At 44.6% G+C, this 21,788-nt stretch overlaps 1 protein-coding gene and 1 long non-coding RNA gene across 4 annotated transcripts in view; one reads left to right on the forward strand and one right to left on the reverse strand.

Moving 5' to 3' along the window:
- Window positions 1-20,052, forward strand: part of C1QTNF3 (C1q and TNF related 3) — a 129,231-nt gene extending 109,179 nt beyond the window's left edge. For all 3 annotated transcript variants that reach the window (XM_069964777.1, XM_069964776.1, XM_069964778.1), the window contains 2 exons: window positions 1,759-1,858; window positions 19,645-20,052. In XM_069964777.1, coding sequence (XP_069820878.1) covers window positions 1,759-1,858; window positions 19,645-19,804 — 260 coding nt within the window. In that variant the 3' untranslated portion in view covers window positions 19,805-20,052. The remainder of the gene's footprint in view (window positions 1-1,758; window positions 1,859-19,644) is intronic.
- LOC138787470 (uncharacterized) lies at window positions 984-19,860 on the reverse strand. Its single transcript, XR_011362382.1, has 3 exons — window positions 19,771-19,860; window positions 1,587-1,678; window positions 984-1,119 (listed from the first exon to the last, which is right to left on the reverse strand). It is a non-coding gene; the product is annotated as an uncharacterized lncRNA (long non-coding RNA).
- Window positions 20,053-21,788: the final 1,736 nt, after the last annotated feature.

The raw sequence follows: 21,788 nt of genomic DNA on the forward strand, positions 1-21,788 counted from the left end.
GCTCTGAAGCTGGAGCACACAGGACCGGGGGAGAAGCGGACTGCAGCAACAGCCCTGGAGCGTGGATAGGTAAAGTATACTGTTTAAGCAAGGGCTGCAAGGGCATTGGTAACGATGTCTTTGCAGTCCTTGTTAAACGATTATCGGGCCGTGTAATAGGCCCAGTAAATGAGCGCCGATCTAGCAGATCGGTGCTCGTTTACAGTTGTTATCGGGCCCCTATCTGCCCGTCTAATAGTACCCTAAGAGTTAGTGTTGAGCGGAGAGGACGAACTGTCTGTGTTCCACAAAGTTCCCGCGGCTGCAGAAGTTGGGGGGAGTCAAGGTATCCCTAGGGCACATCTAACTTCTACAGCCATGGGGGGTCAAATGCTGAGCGTTCAGGTTAGGAAAACATTGCTGAACCCAAATAGTTCGGCATCTCTGCTCAACGCTACTAAGAGCCAATTGTTATGGCTGCCATGCTGACCAGTATCATGGGCCGCCACACCCACTCTTCCAGCACAGGGACCACTGTGCCCCTGATTTTGGGACTCGAGTCCACCTGCAGTGGACCCCCTCCTGGCCGTGTCTAAGTACCTTCTTCCAAGTGCCATTTATAATGCTGGTGTCTTCCTATGTAGCTTCATTGGGCCCCCTTAGACACCTTGGGTGCGGGTATGACCGTCAGCTCTGAACCCCCTATTACAGTCTTCCAGCTGTTGTAAAACTACACTTCCCGTCATGCCTTGACAGTCGAAGCTTTGGTTGTCCTGGCATGATGGAAACTGTAGTTCTGCAACAGCTGGAGGGCTATAGATTCATCCTATGGTTCTATAGTTGTGCTGCTGCTAAGAGTTGGAAGAAGTGACAGCTCCATAGAGGTTATATTAGAAAATATATTACATTCAGATTTGTAACTTTATAATTACCATGATTATGTATAATATATTCAGATATAAAGATTTGCTGCAATTATTTATTTTTAACCATTACATTAGCGCTCCAGACGTCCACAGGTTACTTTGCCTCATGCTAATAGGTTGACCCTATGGCGCTCTCACAGCAGGAGGAACAGCTGGGGCTGTCACCTCTTCTCCCCGCTCCCGTGTCTCACTGCCAATCACAAAATTATAAATGCTGGAAAAAAAAAATTCCATAATAGATACTGACATTGCTCCCACATTATAATACGAGTAACCGCTCTTCTAGTTGATCTTAGTAAAAAAAAATCTGGATTGTTTAGTAACTCACAATTGTGGTAGAGGTCATGGGGTAAAGGGTGCTCTACATTTAACAATTCCTAATAAAAAAAGATCATGTGAGACTATACTAAAAACAAAGAACCTGGTAATAAGTGTTCAATATCCTTGCAGCGCCACCACAGGAGAAATAAAGCATTACCCAGTGTCCATTCAATACGCTTCCATACGTGTAAAAGGGCCCAACCTAATGCATATGGTTTCCTTATCATCACCCTAAATAGTTCAGACCCTCTAATCTAAGACAGACCCCAGACAAGACCCTCTAAACAAATAGAGATCCCAAACCCCTTATTCAAACACAGGCCCAGTTCAGACTTGATGATATCCAGACTAGCTTCTTACCTGTAGTGTAAAGCCTTGTAGCCCCAACTCCTGGCTTTAGGACCCGCACACATCATGTGACCTTATCTGTACAGGTCCTATGGTAGCACAACCTGCAATAAGTCCACAATGTGAATTAGTTTCCTAACAGAATCCTGCCTCCAGGTAATCCTAATCCCATCCTCTTTTTCAGGTGTATACTTTTTTACTTTCAGTATGCTGAAGCATGAAGAAGTGGAGGATGTATACGTGTACCTAATGCATAATGGCAATACCATAGTCAGCATGTACAGGTAAGTGACCCGGATATTAATGGACGGATCCAACTCCATTAATAGGAATTATGTAAAGCATCTAGATGTTCTCCTTAGTAAAAGCGCCACAGCTGATTACAGGCTCGATCTGGTATTGCAGTTTCAGTGCATTTACTTTAAAGGGCTACTCTGGAGACTGAAAAAAAATATATTATTGCTAATACATTGTGCATGTGTATAGTGTATAGTTTTTAGGCTATGTTCACACTACGTAAAAGTACGGCCGTTGTTGCCAGCAACAACGGCCGTACTTTGTACGGGTGAACAATGCCTAATGTTCTATGGGATCCCGGCCGGAGCGTATACACATCGTATACGCTCCGGCCGGGATCCTGCACAGGGCCACAAATAACTGCTTCACTGTGTGCTATGGGAGGTTCTGATGTGGGCGCGCGCTGATGCGCCCGCATCAGAACCCTGCAGCCGAAAGATCATCCGGACGGTACTTCAGCACCGGCCAGGTCACGGAACGGCTGGTCTCTATACATAGTGGGAACATAGCCTTAATGTACATATTCACTGCCAGTGCCTGGCAGCAATAATGGGCGTAATGGCCCCTTCTGCTGCCACTACCATCTGTGTCAGGAAATGCAGCTCTATCTAAGCCCTGCAATTTAGCCAATCATGGTTGCTTAGCTCAGGGCCAGTTACAGTTCCTGATTGGTTGATCTCTCTTTAAATATTTCTGGATTTTGCAGTATGGTGCGTATCATACCATATGTTCTGTGCTTTCGTTTCTAGCATCCCTTGTGTATTTCATACTGTCCTTATTCGAGTTTGTTACTAGTTATTGATTTATCCTTGTTTAGTCCTTGAGTCTCTATCATGAACCTAGTTGCTTAGTTCCTTCATTTAGGTTCTGTTGTCTAGATTTTGTCTCTGGGTCCTAGTGCCTGAGTTATATGAATATTTTTAGGGATAGTTAGGATTAGTGTTAGGCTGGGTTCACACTGCGTTTTTGCAATTAGTTTAATGTACTGTATATGTTTTATGCAAAAACAGATGCAATTGTGTGTCATCCGTTTGGATCCGTTTTCCATTGACTTCCATTATAAAAAAAAAAAAAAATGGATGCGTTGGACACAGAAATAGTGTTGACTACGTTTTTCTGTCCGTTAAAAGTAACCAATTAAAAATGGTTACGTTGAATGGGCTGCAGTAACGCAGTGTGAACCCAGCCTTAGGGTGGTATTACACGGGCCGACCAGGGCCCGATCAACGATGTACTCGTTTCCTGGGCCTATTCCATGACCCGACAATCATTTAGCGAGAGCTGCAGGGACATCATTACCAAGTCCTTGCAGCTCTTGTTTCATACATTACCTGTCCGGGCTGCAGGTCTTCTCCTTCTCCCGATCCCACGCTGCAGCAGCTTCGGAGCTGCCTGTCTGAACTGACAGACCGCTCAGCCAATCACTGGATGCAGCCATCCCGGCCAGTGATTGGCTGAACGGTCTGTCAGCTCAGACAGGCTGCTCTGAAGCTGATGCTGCCGCGCGGGATCGGGAGAAGGAGAAGACCTGCAGCCTGGTGAGGTAAAGTATGATATTTTCACGTATTCCACGTAGCAATGCGCGGGTAGCGACCGATGATTTTAGGTTTGAACCTAAATGAACGATCAGCTTATGACACGATCATCGGCTGATTGTTCTCTCTATTCCACGGAGCGATAATCGGCCGATTTTGGCCGATTCGTCCGATTATCGCTCTGTGGAATAGGACCCTTAGATTCACTCTTCAGCGATGAAACGATTAGGGATCACTGCTAGGGTCAATTTTTTGTAGTTGTTCCTGTTCTGCACCTTTTGCTTATATTCCTGCCTGTTATTAGCATTTGTTTGTGCCATTCACCATACATCACAATTTGATCCCTGTTGTTTATTAGTGAGTTCTTTTATTAGTGATTAGCTATTCTTGTTCTTGCTACCTGCCCTGCCAGTGAGGATACATGCTTGTATGTTTTTCTTGTTACTGCTTGTCATACAGTTCAGCCCTATTGTAAGTCTTATGGGTATCTGAGTACTGGGAGCAACAGTTAGGACTGCTATAGGTGAAGCCTAGTTCTGCTGTACTATGACCAGTGGATATAGTCACAGGCTGATGGTTTTTCCAGTAGCAGAGCTAGGTTGTACTGGGGGGACATTCATCCATATGTAAACATGATCCCAAATATATCCCATATATTACTTAAAGGGGTAGTTCAGCAAAAAATTTTACTTTTTTACTAATTTACTTTTATGTAAAAAATCTCCAGTCTTTCAGTACGTATCAGCTGCTGTATGTCCTGCAGAAAGTGGTGTATTCTCTCTAGTCTGATACAGTGCTCTCTGCTGCCACCTCTGTCCATGTCAGGAAGTTTCCAGAGCAGTAGCCCAATAGAAAACCTCTCCTGTTCTCCAGAAGAGAAAGTATTGCACTTTTTGCAGGACATACAGCAGCTGCTAAGTACTGGAAGACTTGGAATTTTTAATTAATTAATTTTTTTTTTTTAATTACAAATATCTGGCACTTTCTGACACCAGTTGATTTGAAATATATATTTTAATGAACTACCCCTGAACTACCCCTTTAACGTGACAAATAAATAAATAAATAAATCCCACTGTAAAGTGCACTAAGCTACACAATAAGTAGATAAATCATATCAACATGAAGCAATCATAAATAATAGTAGCATAATTATGCCTGTATTCCAACCTTGCGTGCCAATGGCATGCCAGTAGCTCAGAACTGTCCAGAATTCTGGATGCCCTCATAAGGTTCTATGGAAATATCCTGAAGGGTATTTGTGCCCCATAGAACCCTATGGGTCCAGAAATTTACCCGAATTTCCTAATAAGAAACCTAGGTAAATTTCACAGATGTGTGAATGGGGTCCAAGGAAAACCCCTTTCTTGAAGAAGAGTGATTGGTTAGTTGGCTGAGTAAAGACTACCCCATTTCTAGTACTTTCTTAACCATAAATGTGATATGCATTATATAACATGAACCTTGTTAGATGTCACTAAATTTCAAAAGTGGATAACCATTAGTACAATTGTTATCAGTCCAATACCAGAGTATAAGGGAAGCAAATCAACTAACACTGGTGTTGGAGTTACATTATGTGGAGTTATCCTACAGCTCAGTTAAGACAAGAAAACCCACATAATGGGACACTGCATACTCCCCTACTTACAGAGAACACTATCTAGAATGTGTATATACATAACATATGTGTATTTAATTAAATTGGGAACTGAGGTTGACATTCTACTAACTTGGCTGCACAATACACATGTTCTATGCCAGGTTCAGAGCATGGGGAATCCCATTCAATATGAGGAAGGGGATTTCTATGGCTCTCTTAAGTGGTATAGAAATTAGACTCGAAAAATGGGAGGGGGCATCAAGTAGGAATGGCAGATGAAGATGCATAACCAGACCTAATCCATGTTCTTTTTCTAACCACGAGGATCCATGTGACAGATGGTGAGTGGAGTGCGCCAATAGGGTTGTATAGCATAGCAATAAGCAAACAGCTTGGAGAAGAGATGGGGACCCCAGTGCCTTACGCTTATCACCTGGATAAAAGACATATATCTGAAACTAGAACAGCCCTTTAAGTCTCATACAGATCTTCTTCAAAAGAGGGAGAGAGAAGGATTCCGTGAAGCCCCCTCCCCCATCCTTATGTTCTTCTGTAAGCTTCCCCTAGTACTTGCTCATATCTCTTCCTATACAGACTGCCTTGAATGTCTCTATGGACACTTATCGCCGATGCACAGAGAAGTGCGCTGCCTCTTATCTTAATGCCATAAATATAGTTATGGACAGATGTCACTTACAGACACTCACAGTCGGCAATCAATTTGTCTCAAGGAACCCGGTAGCCGTCTAATCCTGCACACAGCCGGCCGCCTGCAATACAAATCGATTTCCCTGCGGGCTTCCTTATGGTGTAGAAAGTAGCAGCAAATTCTATAGCAGACACCATAGTGAGCGGATAATTTATGGATGAATATTTGTCTACTCTGAGTGTGACGCTATTTACTTCCATTATGTACAGAGAATAAGGTAACAATCTGGGATAAGGCCACAGACACTCAGGCGTCTAAAGGGTTAACCACGCAGCATGGTCTGCACATGGCGGCCACAGGAGTAATTCATAAGTCACTGGTGACCACAGCGAAGACCTCACCTCATTAATGTATATTATAGAGCGGGCAAGTCAGTGTCACTGAGGGTCTCAGAACACAGGAATTCATTAGACCTGTACATAGCTAGTCCTGCTCTCAGCTGATACATATGTATCCAGTCTAAACAATGCTCTGTAAGCTCTACAGCCTGGACCCCAGACTGATACATTGTACATAGCTAGTCCTGCTCTCAGCTGATACATATGTATCCAGTCTAGACAATGCTCTGTAAGCTCTACAGCATGGACCCCAGACTGATACATTGTACATAGCTAGTCCTGCTCTCAGCTGAGAAGTGATACAGTTGTATCTAGTCTAGACAATGCTCTGTGAGCTCTACAGCCTGGACCCCAGACTGATACATTATACATAGCTAGTCCTGCTCTCAGCTGAGAAGTGATACAATTGTATACAGTCTAGACAATGCTCTGTGAGCTCTACAGCCTGGACTCCAGACTCACAACACTTACAGAGCATTGTCTAAACTGGATACAATTGTATCACTTCTCAGCTGAGAGCAGGACCTATGTACAATGTATCAGTCTGGAGTCCAGGCTGTAGAGCTCACAGAGCATTGTCTAGACTGGATACAATTGTATCACTTCTCAGCTGAGAGCAGGACTAGCTATGTACAATGTATCAGTCTGCAGTCCAGGCTGTAGAGCTCACAGAGCATTGTCTAGACTGGATACAATTGTATCACTTCTCAGCTGAGAGCAGGACTAGCTATGTACAATGTATCAGTCTGCAGTCCAGGCTGTAGAGCTCACAGAGCATTGTCTAGACTGGATACAATTGTATCACTTCTCAGCTGAGAGCAGGACTAGCTGTGTACAATATATCAGTCTGGGGTCCAGGCTGTAGAGCTCACAGAGCATTGTCTAGACTGGATACAATTGTATCACTTCTCAGCTGAGAGCAGGACTAGCTATGTACAATGTATCAGTCTGGACCCAGGCTGTTTAGTTCACAGAGCATTGTCTACATTATTCACATTTTAAGGTTATGTTCACACAACGTAATTTATCAAATAATCACGGCCGTTGTTTTCATTGTGCTGCAGTCAATGGGATCCCGACCGGAGTGTATACACATAGGGGGACATTTACGAAGCGTCCGCCCAAGGAGTACGCCAGGGTTAAGGTGCAGATTTGCCCCTTCTCCCTGCGGTACGCCTCCTGTACGCCCTGCTCGCCCGATGGGGCGGGCTGGGGGAGCTTGGGGGGGACGTGACAAAACGAGGAGGCGTGACCTCGCAGGCGTAAATCATGATTCAAATCTACACCTGCTGGAAGCAGGTGTAGATTTATTACGACAGGCGCAGGTTTGGGCGTCCAGCCGGATTTAATAAGAGGCGTGCGCCTCTTAGTGAATCCTGACGGGGAAAAAGGGGCGGGGCCTTATTTAAGACGTATTTGTACCCCGGTCTTCATAAATCCCCCCCTAGTATACACTCCAGGCCGGAATCCCTAGTGGCCACACCGAAAAATCACATGCCAGTTATGTGCGCTATTCATTGAATAGCGGCCGCACAAAAATGTCAGTTCACACAATGAAGAGTGCAGCTTCGGCCGCACTCTCCATTGTGTGCAATAGTGAATTAGGATGCAGGCGGGCACAGATGCACCCACATCCCAATTCACCAGAAAAGAAGTTCATCTGGCCGGTACTGCTGTTCTGTGACAGGGCCGGGTCACAGAATGGCCGGTGTCATACAAAGTGTGAACCCGGCCTAAATATGTACATAGATACGCACAAAAATAGTAATAATAAAACAGTTAAAGGGGTACTCCAGAAATTTCTTTTTCTTTCAAATCAACTGATGTCAGAAAGTTATATAGATTGGTAAATTACTTCTATTTAAAAATCTCAAGTCTTCTGGTACTTATCATCTGCTGTATGTCCTGCAGGAAGTAGTGTATTCTTTTCAGTCTGACACAGTGCTCTCTGCTGCCACCTCTGTCCATGTCAGGAACTGTCCATAGTAGTAGAGGAGATCATTCTGTAATTCAGCAGTCAGAGGGTTAGTAGATGGGGATGATCTGCCTGCTGTCCCCCCTCGGTCTCGGTGCTGTATGGCTTTGGGTTCCCCAGCATGTTCAGTGGCTTCTGTTGCCTTATGTGAGAGTACTGTGAGGACTAATACAGGAAAAATGGAGGAAATTACCTGAGAGCTGATGAAGTATCAGGATTATTTCCCCCCCACTGCGGAGCAGGGCCGCCATCAGGGCAGTATTGGCGGTACAGTTGTCAGGGGCCCGGGCTCAGACTAAGATCAAAGGGGCCCGGCCAACCTGACAGCTGTACCGCACACAGTTCCCTCCTGTCTGTCCTGTCACAGGGCCCCCTCCTCGCTATCCCCGGGCCCCTCCCCCGCCTTCTTACTGCCTTCTCTGACTGCTTCCTCCTTCTCCTCATGTCGGGACAGAAGAGGAGAGGGCCCGGAGACGCTGTGAGGAGGAGGGGGAGGGGCGCCCGGGCTGTGAGGGGGAGGGGCTCAGAGCTGTGAGGAGAGAAGCTGAGGACTGCACAGCATGGAGCTTCCCTGCACACACAGGTGCTCACAGTGTGTGAGTTTCTATGTCCCTGTAATGTGTATGTCTATTTAATGTCTCTGTGTGTGTGTGTTAGTTTGGATGTAAGTATACAATGTGCATAAGTGTGTATATCTGTGTAAGGTGTGACTGTATATAATGTATACTGCCTGTCTGTGTATATGATGTATGGTATGTAAAGTGCACGTGTATAACTTGTATGTATGACTGTAAATATGTATTAGTCTGAAGATTAAACTCAGCAGGTTCATCCATGTGACTGCTGATATGTAATGTATACTGTATGTCTGTGTGTGCATGATATATAGTATGTAAATTGCATGTGTGTGTATGTGTATATAACCTGCATGGATGACTGTAAATATGTAGGATGCTGTACAGGTTTGTCCACATGATTTGTCGCTGTAGCCGCCTCGCTCCTCATTCCGGCGCAGGTCTCCTTATTTTTGCAGGTGCCGCTGTTTTGCAGCACTTTGATCCAAAATAAGGCTATGTTCACACGGGGTAAGAGACCGGCCGTTCCGTGACCCCGGCTGGGTCACGGAACGGCCGATCTCTGCACGGATCATCCCGGCCGGTACTGCAGTACCAGACGGATGATCTTTCAGGCCCCAGTGTTCTGATGCGGAGGCATCAGCGCACGCCCGCATCAGAACCTCCCATAGCACACAATGAAGCAAGCGGCCGGAGCCGCAGGCTTCATTGTGTGAACTGACAGGGTTTCCTACGGCCGCAATTCATTAAATACAATATGTATACGCTCCGGCCAGGATCCCATAGAAATGTAGGCAATGTTCACAACGGCCGTACTTCTACGTAGTGTAAACATAGCCTAAAAATGCTAATCAGTTCCTTTGGTGCACTGGGGAAAAGTTCATCTGCCCCTCAGTACACCATCTCACCTGCACGCTGGTTCTGAAGTGCACGCTTATACATACTCAGTTATACATAAGCAGGTATGTCTCGTTCTCGCACATGCTCTGTTCAGACTGTGTTCCCGGATGGCATAACTGAGTATGTGTAAGTAGGCATGGACTTCAGAACCAGCGTGCAGGTGGGACAGTGTACTGAGGGGCCGAGGGACTTTTCTTGTGCACCAAAGTAACTAATTTACATTTTTATTTTGGATGAAATTGCTTCAAAACAGCGGCACCTGCAAAAATAAGAACAGCGCTGAAATGTGGAGCGAGGCGGATACACTGACATATCAGCAGGGTCGCACAGTCAAAAAACTAGCCGTTTTTTTTTACTGTCATTTAGATTCATTTGTGACATGTAAAAAAAAAAAACATGTCAAAAATTAAGATCCATCAGGGTCTGAGTGCTGAGACCCCCGACTCAGCTTAGGGCCCTATTAAACGGAGCGATAGTCTGCCAAATCAGGTCATTTGGCAAATTATCACCAATGATCAGCTGAAGAGATGATCATCTGCTGATTGTAGTCGTTTTTTCCAGCCTAAAAATCATCGGCACGCCCAGCAGCCAATAATTTTTAGGTTGAAGTAAATGACAACGATCTGGCTGATAAATGTGTAATATTAATAAATAAACCTTAGCACACCTGTCCACACTTCCGGTGTTTTCACTTCTGTCCGCAGACGTCACTGGAACTTTTGAGCTGGTTTCTAAAATGACAGGCCGTACAGCCAATCACTGACCGAGAAGGGACCACCATGGCTAGTGATTGGTTGAGCCGCCTGTCCCTTTAGAGACTAGCTCAGAAGTTCCAGTGGCAGCTGCAGACAGAAGCAAGAAGTACACCGGAAACGTGGACAGGTGTGCTAAGGTTTATTATTTTACAATAGGGCAAAGGCTGCACGGACATCACTAATGAGATAGATATATATATATATATATATATATATATATATATATATATATATATATATACACACACAGCCCTTGCTGCATGATTATCGAGCCGTATATGGGCTCAGCAAGCAAGCACCGATCTAGTAGATCGGAACTCACTTACATTAGTGATCAGGCCGTGTAATACAGCCCTTACAGTGCAACTGATTATAGGAGAGGGGCTCCATTATAGTCTATGGAGCCCATTTCCTGTGGTCAGCTGGACTGTGCACTGAGCTGGGGAGTGAACCATACTACTGTGCACATTACTATAGGTAACGATTGGAGGGGGTTTAGACCCTGACCAGTCTTAACTTCATTCATGTTGCACACATCAAAAGTTAAAGGGGTACTCCTGCTATAATTTATAAATAACTATTGCATTGCCACACAAAAGTTATATAACATCTAAATATACTGTCTCTACTGCATCTGGCGGCATAGTGCTATGTTATCTGCACTCATCATCTGCAATCTTGAACTTGATAAAATTCTCATCTCCCTGTCTAGGATTGGGCGCCATCTTGGGTCCGAGATGTGTCTGCTTGGTTGCCATGGTCCTAGCGCCATGGCATGTAAGAGGCTAGGAGATCGCTTTTTCCCCGCTCCACTTCCCATTTCTTGCAAGACTTGGTAACATCAGATACAGAGACAGGGGCCGTCACTATCTGCTCAGTTACCAAGTCTTGCAAAAGATGGGAAGTGGAGCCAGGAAAAGGCAACCTCCTAGCCTAGTCCCGATCCTAGCTAGAGAGATGAGACGAAAGCTCAAGTTCAAGACTTCCGGTCGCGGTAAGTGCAGATAATATAGCAATATGCGTCCAGAAGCCGTAGATACATTGGAGGAGATTTGTCAAACATGGTGTATAGTGAAACTGGCTCAGTTGCCCCCGGCGACCAATCAGATTCCACCTCTCATTTTCCAAAAAGTCTGTGAGGAATGAAAAGTGGAATCTGATTGGTTGCTAGGGGCAGTCTCACTTTACACCATGTCTGATAAATCTCCCCCAGTATATTTAGATGTTATATAACGTTTGTGTGGCAATGCAATAGTTAAGTTAGGAGTACCCTTCAATTCAAATGACAGTAATTCTTAAAGGGTGCCTGCCACAAAGTTAATGTCTCTGGAGTGGCGTGCTGACGTAGCTGCTGCTGATAGATCGAGCAACATGTTTTTATTTTAATTATTAGGGCTCATGCATGGAACAAGGACGTATCCAAAGCACCTGTGTCTGCATGCCACTCCAAAGACATCAGTTAAGGATACATCGCAAATTTTTGGGATTGGTTCTAATAGGGGGCCCTGATACTTTGGCTGTATGGGGCCCCAAAATTCCTGATGGCGGCCCTGCTGCGGAGTATAATGATGAGAGATTTTACTGCCTTGCGCTGCACCCACAATGGAGCTGGATGAACGCTTTCATATATGTCATAGAAACCTGCCCTTCTCTGTATCCGCGCTATACTCCACTGCAGGTGGTGCTTTGTGATATAGTACACTCATATTCTAACATTCTTTAAATGAAAGATTTTCCTTATTCCTTCATTTCATTCTAAAATTTAAAGGGACAGAATTTTTTAGTGGAGACTTAACCAGAATTCATGATGTACTACGTTACAAAGGGTGGTACATACTATTGGGAGAGCCCCTGTCTGCCCCAGTTCTGAAACCAACAAATATCCATTTGTTTGGGTCTTATTTCTGTACTTCCTGATTGAGTACTCAGTACTACAATTCCCAGAATACATCACTTTCCCTCAGCTCTCCATCCCAGTCCTCCCACCCAAAGCTGTTGCAGAACATCTTATTTCACTGCAGACTATTTTAGTGTCCCACTACAGGTGGTTCTCTTGTCCTTACACACCCAGGTAAAACTAGTTTTTTCAGGTGCCACTCTAAGTTATTTCAACTGCATTTTCCCCTGCAGCCACTAGGTGTCTCATTCCACCTTGTGCACAGCTGCAGTCTATGTAGAAGGTTATGCTATGTTTATATCCATTGTTTTATTAAGCAGCCACTCTATACACTTCTTCTCTCTCACACCATCCTATAAAACATAGGGATTGCCTGTTAGGTGGGCAGTTGAGGGCAACTAGTTTCTCTTTAGAGTGGGTAGGACAAGACACAGGTTCCTGCTGCAGTGACTAAGCCGGCCTGGCTAAAAAGGGACTACATCTCTTTTTGGACATGCAGTACTAAAACAAGAGGTGGGGTAACCAGATCATAGGAGAGACACAGTTGCCTACGCTGAATATCTTCACAGTCAGGACAGTCACCCCCTAAGGAAAAGGCAGAGGGACTCATCCCCAGTAAAGCAAAGCAGCATTAAGCCTACGTACTTTACTGACAAATGCTTGTCCATTTGAGGTTAGGCTTCAGTGGAAGCTACACCTAAAAACAAAGACCTAAGACTTGTACTACCTCTCAGGATAGTCACTGATACTGGGAGGCAGAGGGCGGTCAGATAACAGAGACTTATGTAAATGTGAATGAAAGAAGTTCAAGTATATTTCTTCACACACATCCCGGCAGAGTACTGTACTGATTAGGCAAAGGCTCCTACCAGCCCCCTATACCACTCTCTCTCTCTCAAGACAAGTCTTCATACTTTCTCCTATCACTATCTGCTCAAGTCTACCTCTGAAGCAACTATTTTGTATTGCACAGAAGTATTTTCAGTAAAGTTAAACACTGTTTAAATAGAGACTCTGTCTTCCCTGTCGCCGCACCTGCACCCTCACTCACACCTCACAATTGTTCTACTTAAGGTCCGGTGCCCGTGTGTCCGGGGGTGGGTATTACCACTGTGACAAGTTGCCCCCAAAATACCAGAGCCCACCATCTGCACCCAACACCTGCACCAGCACTCCAGGCCACGGCTTTATTGCACAGTAAGGTTGTAGCACCTGCTGCATCACTCCCTGTCTGCTCTCTGTAGCATCAATTATCACAAGGCAGCATGCTGTAATCACAACTCACTCATTCTAAATATCCCAAGAAAGATATTGATGTATCTGTGTATATGACAGGGAGATGGTGATGTAAGCTGTAGGGGCTGAGCAGAGAGGGTGAGATCACGTAGGGGTGGGGCTAGACCTAGCCACGCCTCCTGTGACATCAGAGGATAATGTGTTGTCTATGGAGAGAGGAGGAGCCTGGGGCAGGAGACAATACACATTGTATAGTTCTTCTGTTTTCTATTACCTGTTGAATCATACAAAACCACACTGAAGCCAGTACTAATAGTAGTAATATAACACTATAGTAGTAGGTTAGTAGTAATACTATAACACTAAAGTAGTAAGTTAGTAGTAGTAGTAATATAACACTATAGTAGTAAGTTAGTAGTAGTAGTAATATAACACTATAGTAGTAAGTTAGTAGTAGTAGTAATATAACACTATAGTAATAAGTTAGTAGTAATAATGTAACACTATAGTAGTAAGTTAGTAATAATATAACCTTATAGTAGTAAGTTAGTGATAATAATATAACACTATAGTAGTAAGTTAGTAGTAATATAACACTATAGTAGTAAGTTAGTAGTAATATAACACTATAGTAGTAAGTTAGTAGTAATAATATAACACTACAGTAGTAACTTAGTAGTAATATAACACTATAGTAGTAAGTTAGTAGTAATAATATAACACTATAGTAGTAAGTTAGTAGTAATATAACACTATAGTAGTAAGTTAGTAGTAATATAACACTATAGTAGTAAGTTAGTAGTAATAATATAACACTACAGTAGTAACTTAGTAGTAATATAACACTATAGTAGTAAGTTAGTAGTAATAATATAACACTATAGTAGTAAGTTAGTAGTAATATAACACTATAGTAGTAAGTTAGTAGTAATATAACACTATAATAGTAAGTTAGTAGTAATATAACACTATAGTAGTAAGTTAGTAGTAATATAACACTTGACTCAGGGTATTGCTGAGTCCCTTCGTCTATCCCCTATCGAACACTACCCCCCACTTCACCCTTACTCCACAAACCCCCTCCCCCCTTTAACCCATGAAACTGAGGACACCTTCTTTTAACGTTGGAAAAATTGGCCATAACAGCCTCTTCATTAAAAGTGCTTCCAAAATTAACAAACATTAAATAAATAACAATAATAACAATAACATTCAGTTAACCCATTTAGTCTAGGGAGGTCTGGCAGAGCACCCTGCAGCAGCACCAGTATTACTGGCTATCCCCCCAGCCGCACCGCGCCGACTCAGGGGCTGACAAATCTGTCACCTGGCACTGCACCACTTTCTTTCCACAATCCACCAAAACAAGTGGGGAGTATCATCCCTCTTATCATCCCTCTTATCATCCCTCTGCAAGACCTCCCTACCGCAGGCTGTCATGACAAAGGAAAGCAACCAAAGCCCACACCCGAACACCAAAAGCCTATAATAGGGCGGGCGGGCTGAATCGGGTCCGGCAAGAACTGTAGCTCCACCTCTTCCTCCTCTTCTTATAACACTGCGGCCTTTGGTAAGTGACTCACCTAGCAACTCCCGTACTTTTCTCCTCAAACCCCTCACCCCCTCCCAACTGGCTCACACTTAACCCCTTACTGCCCCACTTAACCCCTTAAACTACACTCCCAGCTAACCTAGTCATGCTGGGCCTCCGCTAGGTCTGCACCCCGCTCCGTGCCCTTCCTATAGTAGTTAGTTAGTAGTAATATAACAGTATAGTAGTAAGTGAGTAGTAATGTAACACTATAGTAATAAGTGAGTAGTAATATAACACTATAGTAGTAAGTTAGTAGTAATAATATAACACTATAGTAGTAAGTGAGTAGTAATATAACACTATAGTAGTAAGTTAGTAGTAATATAACACTAACTATTATAGTGTTATATTACTACTAACTTACTACTATAGTGTTATATTACTACTAAATTACTATTATAGTGTTATATTACTACTAACTTACTATTATAGTGTTATATTACTACTAACTTACTACTATAGTGTTATATTATTACTACTAACTTACTACTATAGTGTTATATTACTACTAACTTACTATTATAGTGTTATATTACTACTAACTTACTACTCAGGGCTCCAGATGGCGACCAAAATGGTCGCCAATGCGACTGATATTTTGCAAATGGCGCCCAGATTTATTAATCTGGGCGCCATTTGCGACTGGCCCCGGCGGCGGCGCGCTGTCTCTTTAAGATGCGCGGCTGATGCGCGGCTGCCGGGGGTGTCCCGTCCTATCCCCGGCAGCGCGGCGCATCAGTGAGCTGCCTGGGGCCCTGACTTCCGGCACAGGAAGCGCACGTCAGAGACGCTTCCTGTATCAGAAGTCACAGCCCCGGCGTACAGGGAGCTCACTGACGCGCCGCGCTGCCGGGGATAGGACGGGACACCCCCGGCAGCCGCGCATCAGCCAGGGACAGCGCCTGAAGAAGAAGAGGATCGCCGGGGGAGCGGGTTGTCAGGTGAGTTTGTGTGTTTGTTTTTTTTTTAAATACTGCTTAGCATAGAGGAGGAAGGGGGGGGGGGGCATCTATAATGGAGGGAAGAGAAGGGGGGGCATATATAATGGGGGGAGAGGGGGGGCCATCTTCAAGGGGGGGAGAGGGGGCTAGCTATAAGGGGAGGGGGTATCTATAAGGGGGGGAGAAGAGGGGGCATCTATAATGGGGGGGAGGAGGGGGCATCTATAATGGGGGGGGAGAAGGGGGCATCTATAATGGGGGGGAGGAGGGGGCATCTATAATGGGGGGAGGAGGGGGCATCTATAATGGGGGGAGGAGGGGGTCATCTATAAGGGGAGGGGGTATCTATAAGGGGGGGAGAAGAGGGGGTATCTATAAGGGGAGGAGAAGAGGGGGCATCTATAATGGGGGGGGAGAGGGGGCATCTATAATGGGGGGGAGGAGGGGGCATCTATAATGGGGGTAGAGGGGGCCATCTATAAGTGTAGGGCAAACTGGCTGCAGACACTGGGAGATAGATATATGCACAATTATTATTATCAGGGCCCCTCAGGTGTTTGTATTGTAGGGGGTCACTTGCATTAGTCACTAGGTGAGAGATATATCTATCTATATACACCTTGTGGGGGGTCACTATGGCTGCAGTCATAAGTCTAGCTCAGTATGTATAGACTGTTGCAAGCTTTTAAAGGGAACCTGTCACCCCCGGTGATGGGGTGACAGGCTCCCAACCCCCCGTTAGAACCCCCTATACTCGCCTCATCGCACCGGGTCCCGCTTCTGAAGATGGTCGGGTCACGGAGATCTCAGCCGCTGCAGCCCGGCGCGCACACGAGAGATGAGTCCAACACTCATAGAGAATGAAGGAGCGCTGGACTCTCCCGTCATTCTCTATGAGCGTTGGACTCATCTCTCAGCGCACGCCGGGCTGCAGCGGCTGAGATCTCCGTGACCCGACCATCTTCAGAAGCGGGACCCGGCGCGATGAGGTGAGTATAGGGGGGTTGGGAGCCTGTCACCCCGTCACCGGGGGTGACAGGTTCCCTTTAAGTTCAAGTTCAGAAGAGTAAGCCTCATTAAAAGGCTAGCCAAGTGAGGCTGAAGTACTGAGTCAGACTGTATATGGTTGTCAAGTTGCAAGTTTCCATGTTGAACATTTTCAAACTAAGAAAAGAAAGGATCTAAAGGAGGAGGAGGCTGCCGTGGCCTCTGCACACAGTAAGTCCCATGTAACATAACATTAATTTTACATGGTTTAAAATGTTGGCGACCAAATATTCTATTTGGCGCCTACATTTTTCAGGTTAGGAGCCAATGGCTCCTAGGTAAATTTTTTAGTCTGGAGCCCTGCTACTATAGTGTTATATTACTACTAACTTACTATTATAGTGTTATATTACTACTAACTTTAATAGTAAGTTAGTAGTAGTAATATAACACTATAATAGTAAGTTAGTAGTAATAATATAACACTATAATAGTAAGTTAGTAGTAATAATATAACACTATAGTAGTAAGTTAGTAGTAATAATATAACACTATAATAGTAAGTTAGTAGTAATATAACACTATAATAGTAAGTTAGTAGTAATATAACACTATAGTAGTAAGTTAGTAGTAATATAACACTATAATAGTAAGTTAGTAGTAATATAACACTATAGTAGTAAGTTATATTTTATGGGGTGAATTTTCTGATACTGGAGTACCCCTTTAACTCACTAAGGCTGGGTTCATCCAGCAGACAGTCCACTAATATTATTTCCTGGAAAGCCCCTTTATATCACACAGTCTACACCAGACTTTACAATTGTTTTTCCAGCCTATAAGGTGATGAATATGTATGTAGATTTTTTTTTCCCCCCTGAAAATCTCAGCTCAGATAACAGGTTATTTGCATGTCAATGATAGCAAGCATTAAATCTGTAGAGGTGATAGAGAGTATAATTCATTCCTCTGGAGTCACATATACATCAGGATTTTGCATAAAAAGCAATAAATAGGATCTGTGCGTTTCATATATGACATTTTAGAAATGTCGATCTGCGATTCATATGTATATTCCCGTTATTTCATGTGTTTGAGTGATTTTCAAAGGCGCTACGGTAGAAGAGACTGACGTCCAATAAATATGCATCGAAAAATATCGACATCAACATGTCTATCAGGAGGTAAAATAGGCATATTACTATCTGACTTATCCCTAGCTGATTGCGAGACTCCTATTCTATATACATGTATTATGTAAGGGGGATTATGGCTTATAATTTTATTATTGAGCTCAAATGGAGCAGTGTATATCCCTACAAAGTGAGCTCCCCCTAGTGGTGGATAAAGGCAGTCACAATCTTATCACTTTCGACAGATTTGTTGCAAAAAAACTTTAAAGTAAATTCAATTGATTGATAATGTGTGTGTGTGTGTATATATATATATATATATATATATATATATATATATATATAATTTTTATTTTTTTTTTTTTCTTTTTTTTCTTGAGTGGCAGCAGTAATGGGTGACATGGCTCCTCTGCTACCACCAATGGCTCTGTTGGAAACTGCAGGGCTCTATAAGCTCTGGTCCTAGCATATTTACAGATCACTAGTGTTCAGAGCTCCACTGAGGTCTATATAATACATGTTTACAGTGGGGGAAGCCATTTGTGTCACTAGTGCCGCAGCCTTACCTGATGTTTATACAATACATGCTGCCATTCGAATAGACAAGATGTATTATATAGACATCAGTAGATGTTAAAGCACTAATAACACAGACATTAGAACAGACATTACACTGGGGGGAGCTGTCTGTGTCCTTAGTGCTGCAGCCTCCCCTGATGTCTATATATTACATGTTACCATTCAAATGGACAATAGACAAGATGTATTATATAGATATCAGGAGAGGCTGCAGCACTAGTGACACAGACAGCTCCTTTCAGTGTAATATCTATTCTAATGGTAACATGTATTATATAGACATCAGGGGAGGCTGCAACACTAGTGACACAGAAAACTCCCCCAGTGTAATGTCTATTCTAATGGTAACATGTATTATATAGACATCAGGGGAGGCTGCTGCACTAGTGACACAGACAGCTTTCCCCAGTTTATTGTATACATTTCTTATATAGAAATCAGGGGAGGCTGCAGCACTATGGTAGTAATATGTAGCTGTTCCTGGATAAGGGCTTGAGAAGTCCTGCAGTTCCCAACACAGCCTTGCTGCTGCCAGTCAATGTAAAAATGTAAAATGTAAAAATTCTCTGGATCAGTACAAAGTTTAAATATTTTTTACTACATATAAAAATAATTGGCTTTTTGACCACTTTTTGAGAAGAACTTGTTGGTTCTATGTTTCCCGACCCTCTGTGGCTTTTCCCCTTCTCACTACTGCAGCTGACATGACTGATCTATCTCCCCCTGTTTGAGTATAGGTGGAGTCAGGGTGAGGAGCCATCCCTTGGTTCCATACACTTAACACACAACATGGGATAAAGGGGATAGAAGGGAATGGCAACTGCCTAGATGCCACAGTCCCTATTTACCAAGACATCTAGGGGGCACAACAGCTGGGATCAGAGTTATCTTCGACCCCTGCTGCTGCCAGCTGCCCTTTCCGCACATTTAACCCCTTTGCTATCCCAAGCTTTCTACAGTCATAATAAAATATGTTCAGTATTTTAGGTACTAATATTTGTATTCTTTTTTTCCAGTTTTGAGTCCAAAGGGAAACAAGACACGTCGGGTAACAGCGCAGTGTTAAAACTGGCCAAGGAAGACGAGGTGTGGCTCCGAATGGGAACCGGGGCCCTCCATGGGGACCATCAACGCTACTGCACCTTCTGTGGGTTCCTGCTCTTTGAGACTAAATGAGAAGATTGGAGGCCGATGTGTCTTCTGTCTGAAGGTTTTTCACACATTTATGAAGAGGAACTAGAAGAAGAAAACAGTAAAGAAGAAAAGTAAATAAGTAGAGATGAATGAAACGAAAAGGAAAGAAATGGCGCTGGGCTCAGTCCTGGTCCTAATGGAGGTTACATTGTAGGGGAATCATCTGTTCTGTCCTCATACGGCCCAAAGGAGACAGAAACATTGATTGCTGATTTCTCCATAATCCAAGAATAAACTCACTATTTGTATATGTGTCTGATATCCTCTATACTACACCCCACAGGACATATCCTCTATACTACACCACACAGGACACCTCCTCTATATACTACACCACACAGGATACATCCTCTATATACTACACCACACAGGACACCTCCTCTATACTACACCACACAGGACACCTCCTCTATACTACACCACACAGGACACCTCCTCTATACTATAACACACAGGACACCTCCTCTATACTACACCACACAGTGGCGGTCTTTGGCACCAAGCACCCCAAGCGATCGCTTGGGGCCCCCAACATCCAGGGGGGCCCCCACGCCCCGCTCTTTTCTTGTGCTCAAGACCGCTGGACAGGGCTGCTTCCCCGCTCACTGCTGCCATCTGAACTGTAACTATGAGCACTCGTAATGAGCGCTCATAGTTACATGCAGCAGCACTGACAGGGCGGGAGACATTGGCTCCCTTCCTGTCAGTCACCCTTGTGGCCGCAGGAAGTGTTTTCCCTGCGGTCACAAGTGGCAGCTTTGTCCTTGTGGTGCCGGCGCTCCAGTGACATCACTGAAGCATCGGCGCCAGGACAAGGGGGGTGCGGCCTCTTGTGATCGCAGGGAAAAACCCTTCCTGCGGCCACAAGAGTGAAGAGAAGAGGAGACGCCCGGACCCAGGTGAGTATAAGTGTTTGTTTTATTGTGTTATATACTATATGGGAGGGGGAGCACACAGGGGTCTGTTTAACTGGGGGAGCGCACATCGGGGGTCTATATAAATGGGGGGAGCACACAGAGGGGCTATATAACAGGGGGAGCACACAGGGGGGCTATAGACTACTGGGGCTTCACAGAGGGGTCTATATACTACTGGGGGCAGCACACAGGGGGTCTATATACTACTTGGGGCAGCAGAATGGGGTCTATATACAACTTGGAGAGCACACAGGAGGTCTATATCCAAGTGGGGGAGCACACAGGGGGGCTATATACTACTGGGGGAGCACACAGGGGTCTATATACTACTGGTGGGGAACACAGGGGTCTATATACTACTGGGGGAACATACAGGGGGTCTATATACTACTTGTGAGGCACACAGGTGGTCTATATATAACTGGGGGAGCACACAGGGGTCTGTATACTACTGGGGCAGCACACAAGGGGTCTATATAATACTGGTGGGGCACACAGGGGGTCTATATACTACTGGGGGAACCACACAGGGGGTTTATATCCAAGTGGGGGAGCACACAGGAGGTCTATATCCAAGTGGGGGAGCACACAGGGGGGCTAAATACCCCTGAGTGAGCACATAGGGGGCCTATATACTAGTGGGGGAGCACACAGGGGGTATATACAACTGGGGGCAGCACACAGGGGGTCTATATACAACTGGGGCAGCACACAGGAGGTCTATATACTTCTGAGGGAGCACACGGGGGGGCTATATATAACTGGGGGAACACACAGGGGTCTATATACTACTGGGGGAAGCAAACAAGGGGTATATACTACTGGGGGCAGGACACAAGGGGTATATACTATTGGGGGCAGCACACAAGGAGTATATATTACTGGCGGTAGCGCACAAGGGGTATATACTACTGGGGGCAACACACAGCGGTCTATTGTTTTGGAACGCGTGTCGAGGGGGGGGGGGGGGGGGGGGGGGCTCGGACATAACTTCGCTTGGGGCCCCAGAAATGCCAAGACCGCCCCTGCACAGGACACATCCTCTATAC

The sequence above is a fragment of the Dendropsophus ebraccatus genome, chromosome 3 (assembly GCF_027789765.1).
Source record: "Dendropsophus ebraccatus isolate aDenEbr1 chromosome 3, aDenEbr1.pat, whole genome shotgun sequence".
In the NCBI taxonomy this organism is placed as follows: Eukaryota; Metazoa; Chordata; class Amphibia; order Anura; family Hylidae; genus Dendropsophus; species Dendropsophus ebraccatus.